Source organism: Beta vulgaris, chromosome 5, assembly GCF_026745355.1.
Source record: "Beta vulgaris subsp. vulgaris cultivar EL10 chromosome 5, EL10.2, whole genome shotgun sequence".
In the NCBI taxonomy this organism is placed as follows: domain Eukaryota; kingdom Viridiplantae; phylum Streptophyta; class Magnoliopsida; order Caryophyllales; family Amaranthaceae; genus Beta; species Beta vulgaris.
In genome coordinates, this window is record NC_079206.1 from 63,851,734 (window position 1) to 63,862,045 (window position 10,312).

The following is a 10,312-nucleotide window of genomic DNA, read 5'->3' on the forward strand; positions in this document are numbered from 1 at the left end:
GGCCTACTCGAAGCCTTGTAAATGACCTTAAAATGATTGATGATCATTTGTTCGATTTCTTGTTGATTATCGACCACCCAATTGCCTCCGTTGTCTCGCAACATATATATTTGATTTTTGTGTTTCCACTGTCAAATACGTCTGAATAACAAAGAAGAATGCAATTCGCCAAGGCGGGTGTTAAGATCCTTAGTTCTTTGTTTCCAATAGAAATAAGCAAGTGAACTTTCTTGATTAAATCCTTATGTTGACACAAGACACCTATTCCTTGATGCAAACACCAAGCTTCAATTTGGTAGGGCCGGAACTTCGAAGCCGGTGGAAGATTAGTTTGAAGCAGGAAGGGCGCATGATCCGAAATAGTAATTGTCGGATAATCGTGCATGGAAATCATCAATCCAAGCTGGGGAAGCATAAGCTCTGTCAAGTCGTTCCATGATAAGATCGTGATATTCCTTGTTATTAGTCCAAGTATAACGTGGACAATGGAAATATTGTAAATTGAGAGAGAGCTTCCAAGTGAGAATATCTTACCAACCCCTACTGATATTAGCACCTCCTAATTTGTCTTCATATCGATCAACTTGGTTAACATTGCCTATAATAACATAGTTGTCATAATTCTGAAGAAGAGTATACAGCTCATTCCAAATGATATGGCAATGTTGATGACGCGATTCTCCATACAAGAACAAAATATACCAAACTTTTCAATACTAGCTCATATTTTACAGAACACACAATGGCTAGATTGACAAACTATATTGACATCGAAGGATCCCCAACAAAAAACCGCTAAACCCCCTCTTGCATCCTGGGAATCAACACCACAAACAAAACGAAGACCAGTAGGCTAAAGTAAACTTTCTACATAAGCAACACTACTTTTTGTTTCTTGGAGGAACAAAAAAGATGGATGAAACTTAATAACAAGCCAGCGCAAATATGAAATTGTCAGGTTTATCGCTGAAGTTTAAACCCCGAAAATTCCAAAATAGTATTTTCATGGATCCTCTGAAGGTTGTTCAGGTTCACAAAAGTTTCAAGTGAATTTGCTTTCGATTTTCAACCCAAAATTTGAAGGCCTAAACCCACATTCAGTGTTGACCATAGGAGTACTAATTAGCAGAGAGTTTTGTCTTTGAGCAGAACAAATTCTAACAGCAGCTTGCACGGACCTCTGGGCCCAAGCCCCAAGACCAAGAGTGCCAAACAAACTTCTTTGCGTACTGTTGTTTCTAATATCATTTGGGCCTAAAGAATTTCGAGAAGAGAAGACCATCTGAACGATTATGAGAGGACAAAAAAACGAAGAATGTTGTGGATTTTCGTTATTTTTCATTGTTATTATTAATTTTCTTTAGTTAAAGTACTTCAATTCTTCTACGTTTGATGATTTGAACTTTTCTTATTTTTATAGTATTTGTAAGATTTGAAAAAAAAAATTGCATAATAAAATAATTCATTCTATTTGGTTTTGGTTTGGTTTGGTGGTTTGATATGAATATTGGTTTGGATCTGGACTTGAGATGTGAAAATCGATTTGTTTTGGTTTGGTTTAGTCTGATTTTGCCCTAAAATAGAATCGAAAATCGAACTTCCCCACCATACGTCATAACTTTGACACTCCCCCTTAGAGTAAATTAACTTTCTCAACTGTGGACCTAACTTAGATACCATGTGAAATATGGACCTCTGCATAAGCCAACACAATGAGAAAGAGTCCACTTCCCAAGACTAAGAAGGTTCCACCTTAAAACCTTATGGCTATAAGCAGAGTAATCCTTTTGCTTTATAAAATGAACTCATCACTCTTCTTTTACCAATTCTTTTATCAATGTGAGACTCACATGCGTGATACATTATACGCTAATACATTATACGCTATACATTGCTTTAACAAGTTGTTTCCACTAAGCACTCTTTATTTTCACATGAGACTAACCATGCATATCCACTAAGCACTTTATTTATTCACAAATTTACCATCATCAGTTTCAGCGGAGTCAAGTACTCGCCAAATCATAGCTAACAAACATGCGCAAACATTACAAAGAAATGTACAACAGAAAACACAGTCGATCCATATATTAGAGGATTAAAAAGTCTGATTATAAATTTATAATACATAAAAACTGAAAAGAGGCTAGAACATTAAACTTTTTTTTTCTCCGCCTTCCATTATCTCAGTTTTTTCCCACCTAATACTAAGATTAACCGTACAACACCTGACATCTTAGAAAAGGGTTAAAAACTAAGCAGTTAAAATCAGAAGTTCATGAAGATCACCAATTAGCATCAGTACTAACTAGTGAAGATAAGGAGGGGCCTGGTACTGGTAACCATTGCCGTAGTAATTACCGTGACCAGGAGGGAAGCCATAAGCAGGGGCACCCAAGACAGGGGGACAGTGATTGTCAGTAGGTCCAGCAGTGTAAACGTACGGTCTGTTGTCGAAAACATACTGGGGAGGGTACCTGTCAGTCAGCCTAGCAGCATAGGGGGAAGCGTTGGGAGCAATGTTAGTGATGCGGGGACCATAACCCACATTTGTAGCACGGGGCCTCTTGGATTGAGGTTTAGTAACTTCAGTTCCTCGTTTCTTATCTGCTTTTGCCTTCTCAAGCTGGAGTACACGTTTTGCCAGAGTGTCCACGGAGAAGTGTCCTTCGAGCTTATGTTCTTCCACGCATTTTATAACAGCTTTCAGAGCACTGAGCTCTCGTTCATTAACCTCATTGCTCTGAAACATGATACAACTCGTCAAGAACAAGGTAGAAAATGAAGTGAATGTTGAGTTAGTTGGATGTTGCAGTAAAAGATTGTACAACTATCTAGTTCCGCTACCATATACTATACATGTCTTAACAGCCAAGTTCGGATAACTTGCAGCTTCTCACCTGTCTGTGTCTGCAGGAGTAGCGACAAGTGCATGTGCAACACAGAAAAGAAGGGCATATGCAAATATATCCACAGAGAATCTAAAACTAATACGCATTACAAATTGCTAAGTTCATGCCATCACATGCTTAGTCTATCAATGTAGTAGGTCTATAAATTGAGGCAAATTTACAAAATAATTACGTCCATATAATTTTTATCTAACAATTGTCTCACCAGAGTGACTTTTTTTGGGCCGCATATGAAGAGTATTACAGTAAAAAGGAAGAACACTACAGTAACTAGACAGAATATTAACAAGGAGAAATTAGAAGAAACCTGTGCATTGGGAGATGAAGGGGATACATTTCCAGGTTTAGCTGGAGGAAGAACCTTTTTAGCTTCCTTTATATAGGATTGGAGCAGAGGCACGGGTGAAAACTGCTCTGTCAGCTCAAATTGGATGGCCAAATTCACAGCGTCGATTTGTCTGCCACTACTTATCAGCACTTCAATTACACCTGAAAATTCCAACTAGAAGTCAAAAGTAGAAACAAAATACAAGACTTAGGCGATTACTGTTGACAGGCAGAGTAAACCACATTTAGAAAAAGAAATAAACAAAATAGAAATGGAAGGAAGTAGAAGAAAAGACAATTAGATTATGAAGCAACTATAAAGGTAAAATTGCTTTAGTCGATGAGAAAAATGACACGACTATGATGGCTATTATAATATAGAAGTGATTCCAAGAGTTAAAAAATATTAGAATACATTATTAAAAAGCTCAAAGCGAGTGAATCTCTAGAGTAGTTAGGTTAGCATTAAATTCTAATTCTCAGCTTGGGATGTCCACAATTAAATATTTCAGCCAGACCACAAATGCACATTGCTGTTTCGGGAGAACAGCAGGATAAAAACAAGGGAAGGAAAACGTGTCAATGACAAAAACCCAGTAGTTCAACCATTCTGGAAACCCTTCCCTACTTCATTTATCTCCTTCCAAGACTTAAGCTCATACATAATAAACAACACTGACCTGGCATCTTGTAAGATAACCCTAGTGAGCGGCAGAGATCAGCAGCTTGGCGACGACGTGACACCAAAGGTACTAGTTTGGTTAGTTCTTCCGTGTTGAAATCAGATGCAATAGAGAAAGTTGCCAGAAGCTGTAAAAATGCATGAGCCTCCAAGGAGTTTCCACTGCCAGCTTCCATGTCAAGTCCATTGAGCTTTGGCTTCCATGCTTCTGCAATAGCTTTTGCTCGTGCCTTGACATCTGCAGAGATTATTTCAGAAACAGAGGCTGCATCCAGACCCATAAACAAAATGCTAAGACACTCCATCAGCATGATGCAGGTTCGGCGGAGACCCAGAAGACTGGAATCCTTTTTGGCATCCAAGTTTGTCATATCACCGCGGTAGAAGTTTTTCAGCGAATCAAGAACCAAACAAGCAGGATCAGCTGCAGCATTTAAAGCCTGTGGAATTTCTTCCTTCATTGATGCAAGGTTCTTGCGGTTGTCGGATATGAAATTATGAAGACCCTCTGCGTCCATCTCTTCACATAATTTGACAAGCTCCGGGTAAGACGCCACCTCCCCATTTCCATTATCAGCTGACTGCACTTCTGAACTTCCATCTTCAACTGTTCCACTTGTGTAATCAGAAGTAATCTCAGATATCATAGAATTAGTTGGTGTCTCCTCCATGGTTCCACTTTGGCTCTCACTGTTGTCTACAGAATATTCTTCACATGACACCCTTCGGTGCTTCTCTCTAGCAATCGCAATGGCAAAAACAGCAGCATCCCTCTTCTCCTGAAGCTTCTCTAAAGAAGCCTGCTCCTTGGCCACAACAGCTGCTTTACGCTTCTCTATCATCTCCTGTGCTTCTACTGTCTTGCTTTCATATTCCTTCTCCTGGTCTTCCAGTTCATGGAAGCGCCTCTTTAGAGACTTCTCCAAACCATGGAAATGGGCCTCCAGCTCTTTCCATTTCAGATTTAAGCTAACAGCTCGGTGACTTTCAAGCTCGGCAAACGCTTTCTGAAGTTGTTGTATCTTAGAGGTCGCAGAGTCTATGAGCACACCAACGGATTGAGTATCTTCCATTGGACAGGATACCTGGCAAAAGAAAAGCATCAGTAAGCAAGATTAGAGATGACGGACACAAATTTGGCAAGCACTAACTTTCTATGCAGCAGGAAAACCAGAAATAATATCCTAACTACAGATTTAACAGTTATGGACTGCCTGCTTCCAGCATCAATACTACCAAACATAAACACGCAAAAAGATATAAGGTACAAGTACAATAGCTTTCAAGAAGACAAATTATATGTAAGCATTTCATGCAAGATGTTTTGTAGCATTTGGTAAGTAGACAATTTTGGGAATATGTATTACACTTTTGCTCAATCATGTGGTTGATGTATGCAGAATCCTGTAAAATTTTATTGATAGCAGATAGCCAGATACAACAAGAGAAAGTGCGAAAGCTTTAGCAAAATGAATAACTAGCCAAGATACTTATCAGGAAAATAGACGAGATGACTGTCCGAATCCAATAAAAACAAGAAACCACCAAAAAAATCTTCATCAGAACCAAAAACACTGTATCCCCTACAATTAAGCTCAGAACAATATCAAAGTATGATACTCAAACACTTCAATTTACCTCAAAGTACCCGTGTCCCGACATTCCAGTATCATGGACACTTTTGACACTCTAATTTGGGCAATAACTGTGGAAATTTTTCGTCATAAAATAGCTGAATTGGACACTAGGCAAGTACTCAAACATAGCTTTTAAAATACGTGTCAATTCATTAAAGTCTACTACAGCATATGCACCCCAAACATGCAGAACCAGAAAGAAATTGATTCAGACACATTAAGGCATATTCAAAAAAAAGATTGTCAATTCCATATGTTCCAATATTTCACTAAAATAAACACAAGCCAAATGAGCATGGGGAAAAGGCAAGGCTGATGCATCACAAAGTATCAGATTCTTTGTCAAACTCCAACTACAAAAATATAAGCATTTATAAAATTCTGAGTCCTTCACCCTCTCAAAATCACAAAACCAAACATGACAAATGTAAGAAGCGACGTGTAGACAAAAAGTAAGGTCAGAAAAAACGAGCGCAGATACCGACAGAAACAGAAACTTATGAGAATAGGTGTATTTGTGGAAAAATGAGGTAAATCTGGATTCAAGAAACAGCCTATTCATTAAACCTCCAGCCCGCCAAATAAAAAAAGGTTGATAACAGGGGGTTATGTCCATAAATCTTCAAAACAAACCAAATATCCATAAGTATGATTACAACACCAACGCTCTTCGGCCAAATTCACAAAATAGAACATTTAATGGAAACTATCAAACACCACTTCCACTTTAAATTCTAAAATCATAATCTCATTAGTGCGTGCAACATGTAGCTGAAGTAACTAATCCTCACACCCAAAAGTAAACAGAAATAAGAAACCCTTGCAAAGATAATTACAAGTAAACTAGGTACAAATCAATATATAAACACATAAAATGAAATCTAGGAAGCTCACAAATGAAGGCTATAATATGGTAAATGAAACAAGGAAAAGAAGCTTACTAGTTACTACAATATCAGCAGCTTGAACTTCTTCAGGCACCAATTAGATCTACGGTAAACCTAGAAAGATTGAATATACATAAAGCAAACTAAACCACCGAGACTCAAACATTTCTCAGTAAAATAAGCTCAGACGACGAAAAATCACCAAAAATTACAGAAACTAAAGCAAACAAAAAGGAAACAATCAATTTTCCAGATCTAGAACTCCATAGCAAAAAGCAAAAAGCTACACCAAGCTCAAACAATAAATTCTCAAAAAAGCGACAACAATTACAAACATAAACATCAAATTAATTCACCTCTTCAACAATTTCCAGCTAAATTAGCTAAAAAAATTCACATAAATTCAACAACAACAAAAAAAATAGCAACAAACTGTAGCAAGCTCAAGCAAATTCAATTCCTCGAAAAGCGACATCAAATACAACAATAAAACACAAATTCGTCCACTAATTCATCATTTTCTAGCAAAATAACATCAAAATTTCATGATCTAACAAAAAAAATCAAAAGATCAAATAAAGCGGTAAAATAAAAAAAAACGATAGAGAGAGAAAACATACCAAATCGAAGAGTGAAAAAGAGAGAATAACATCAGGAAATTTGTGTGTGGATATTTGTCAGTCCATACTCCATAGTGATATGCACCTGTATAGTAGAGACTAGAGTAGAGAGAGTGCGCAATCCCTAGAGAGAGAAAGTAAAAGAAGAGAGAGAAAGAAAGAGGAAAGTGTGAGAGAGAAAACAGCGAAAGCTTTATCTCATTACTCAAACAACTTTTCTTTCTCTCTCCTCCAGTTGCCTACCTTCCGACACAGGAATTTTGCTTTTTTGCCAGTCTAGCAAGAAATAAAGGATAAAATTTTGTGGTTTGTAGTACTGAAATTAGCATAAAAGAAGAAAAATCAAATATCACGATTCACGGGGTTTCGAGAAATTCCGTTGTTTTTTTTGTTTACAGTTCCTCGTATTACGGTAGACATTCTTTCTCTAGGTCAGACTTTAGAGTCGTGTTGTCTTAATTAGGGAAGGAATGGAAACTGAAAAACAAGATTTTGTGTATTTTTTTGCCGCCGCGTTACTTTGAATAAAACCTAATTATTGTCAACATTTGTTCTCTGTGCACATTTGAAACCGAATCATATTTTTGCCTCATAATTAAGATTAGGATTGAGGTGTAATGAGCGATAAGTTATAGGTTTGAATCTTCCTTCTTCTTTTTGTGCTTTTGATAACATGTAATTATATGTTCTTAAGCACATTTTTTACACATTTGTAAATAAACAAATGTTAAAATGTAAGTGAAAGTGACTAATTTTATAGTGACTTTGCGTTTAGAATTACTAACAGTTGCGGATCCAGGAATTTATGAATAGTTGGTCACTACCGCCTAGGTTGCACAGAGACGGATACGTGTACGGGTACGGATACGCATATCCTACAAGATAATTCATGAATTTAAAGAAAACTACCTCGAATAAAATCAATTTATAGTTCATATTACAATAAAATAGTACCTAAAAGTAGTACTTATTACAACCAAATAGTACTTAGAAAATATTACAATTGTTCTCGACGAGTTTTCATATTTTGATATCGATTTATAATATCATCCTTGCTAACCTTCAAAAACATTTCTTTCTCCACATAAGTAATGAAGCAATCATTCAACATTCGATCTCCCATGCTATTACGCAATTTATCTTTCACTTGCGTCATACTTGAAAATACTCTTTCTACACTTGCAGTTGCAACGGGAAGAACCAACACCAATTTCAAAAGCAAATAGACCCGATCATGAGTTTCGGACTTTCCTGTCTCAACAAGTTTCATTGAAAGCTCGTGAAGACTCTTTAAATTCCAAAATCTCTCATCTCCTCTAACATCAACAATGAAATTTTCAAGTGACCAATCAAAAAATATCATTTCGGTACTTGAAAACTCATTGGGATCAAACTTGGCAAGTTGAATCAATTTTCTTTTGTCAAAGGAAGAAAATCGGTTAGTAGGATTAAAACAAGACATACACACAAGTAGTTCCTTACTTATCTCCGGAAACCGATTCTCAAGTTCTTGCAATTGAAGGTCAATGACACTTAAGAAAACTTCAACTCGAAAATGATGAAGATTTGTAACTTGTGGGCTCTTACCTCTAAACATCCTTCTCCCCGGAACATGATATCTCTCCTTCATGTTTGGAATCTCGATGTCATATTTAGCCATAAAAGAAGTGACTTTTTCCATATGAAAATCCCATCCTTTATCTCTCATCTTTTGTAGATTGATCTTGGTTACATCAACCATGGCCATAGCATTTACAATGTCTTGATCACGTTTTTGCAAAGCCACATTCAATGCATTTGTGATTCCAAATATAGAAACCATCAAGTGTGCCACAAACACAAAATCAAATGACATCAACAAGTGTGTAAGAGCTTGTGCTTTATTTGAATCAATTGCATCAAAAACTTCACCAATTTTATCGAGTGACTCAAGAATTGAAGGATACAAATCAAGCACATTCAAAATTGTTTTAAAGTGGGACCCCAACGAGTGTCACAAGGTCTACCTAAGCCACGTTCTTGATTTAAACCCGTTCTCGATTCAAGTTCACCTAAGGATAGTGTTTCCACAACTCGTTGAGCTTGTTTCTCTCGAAGAAATTCTTTCCTTTTAGGTGAACCACCCACAAAATTCAAGAGAGGTGCAAGTACATCAACAAAAAGCCAACCACAATCTGAATTCTTTTTAGCAAGTGCAACTTGTGTCAACTGAAGTTGATGTGCAAAACAATGCACAAAGTACGCTTGAGGACATTCCTCTAATATCAAAGCTTTGAGTCCATTGATTGAACCTTGCATATTGCTTGCCCCATCATAACCTTGCCCTCGAACTTGTGAGAAAGTCAAAGAGTACTCCATGAGTAATGACTCAATACCACTTTTAAGAGTTAAAGAAGTAGTATTGGGAACATGCACAACACCAAGAAAACGCTCACATACTTCTCCCTTTTTATTAACATATCTCAAGCAAAGAGCCATTTGTTCCTTATCAGAAACATCGGCGGACTCATCAACAAGAATAGCAAAAAAAAACCATTCAGATCTTCAAGTATTGCTTTCGTTGTCTCTTTTGCACAATCATTAATGATATCTTTTTGGACAAATGGAGAAGTGAGTTGATAATTGTCAGGTTCCAATTTGAAAACAACTTTAGAATACTCAGGATCGTGTTGTGAAAGAAGAGTAAGTAATGAAATAAAATTACCTCTACTCAATGAACTTTCTTTTTTATCATGACCACGAAAAGACAATCCTTTGAGTAAAAGCCACCTGATAGTTTCAACAGAAGCTTCTAATCGTGTTCGATAAGCACTCATGGTTGCTTTTGTTTGTTTTGATAAACCAGTAATAATGCTACTCTTTTGGTTCTTGAAAAGTTCTATAGCAATCATAGCATTACTATGAACACTCTTATGACTACCAACATGCTTTTTTATTATATCCAATCTATTCCAATACTTAAAACCATTGCTAGTAAAAGCATCTCTTCCAACTGAATTGTCCTCCTTGAATAAATAGCAAGCAAAACAAAATGCAGCATCCTTTTCAACACTATACTCTAGCCAAGGCCAAGTGTCAAACCAATCCACATTAAATCGACGATTTTTTGGCCCGATAAGTGTTTGAGGAAACACAAAATTTTTAGGTTGGCAAGGTTTTCTATCAAGATATGTTCTTCTTACTATGCTTTCATCATCAGGATGAAAATCACTCATCTTTCTCCTTTTTCCAGGATCTTGTGGAAGAT

The 10,312-nt window shown here is 36.8% G+C and overlaps 2 protein-coding genes across 4 annotated transcripts; both read right to left on the bottom strand.

Moving 5' to 3' along the window:
- Nucleotides 1-2,061: 2,061 nt before the first annotated feature.
- LOC104894466 (FRIGIDA-like protein 3) lies at nucleotides 2,062-7,472 on the bottom strand. Of its 3 annotated transcripts, none has more exons than XM_048644017.2 (5): nucleotides 7,066-7,472; nucleotides 6,500-6,548; nucleotides 3,920-5,006; nucleotides 3,220-3,401; nucleotides 2,062-2,743 (listed from the first exon to the last, which is right to left on the bottom strand). In XM_048644017.2, exons 3-5 carry the CDS (start codon nucleotides 4,992-4,994, stop codon nucleotides 2,309-2,311), a joined length of 1,692 nt encoding a protein of 563 aa, XP_048499974.1. In that variant the 5' UTR covers nucleotides 4,995-5,006; nucleotides 6,500-6,548; nucleotides 7,066-7,472; the 3' UTR covers nucleotides 2,062-2,308. The 3 variants fall into 3 exon arrangements, with proteins under 3 accessions (XP_048499974.1, XP_010679002.2, XP_010679003.2); XM_010680700.4 differs by having other exon boundaries at nucleotides 6,500-6,559; XM_010680701.4 differs by lacking the exon at nucleotides 6,500-6,548.
- A 590-nt stretch (nucleotides 7,473-8,062) lies between these two features.
- Nucleotides 8,063-9,423, bottom strand: LOC104894676 (uncharacterized). Its single transcript, XM_048644285.1, has 2 exons — nucleotides 9,072-9,423; nucleotides 8,063-8,970 (listed from the first exon to the last, which is right to left on the bottom strand). The coding sequence occupies exons 1-2, from the start codon at nucleotides 9,421-9,423 to the stop codon at nucleotides 8,063-8,065; spliced, it is 1,260 nt and encodes a 419-aa protein (XP_048500242.1).
- Nucleotides 9,424-10,312: the final 889 nt, after the last annotated feature.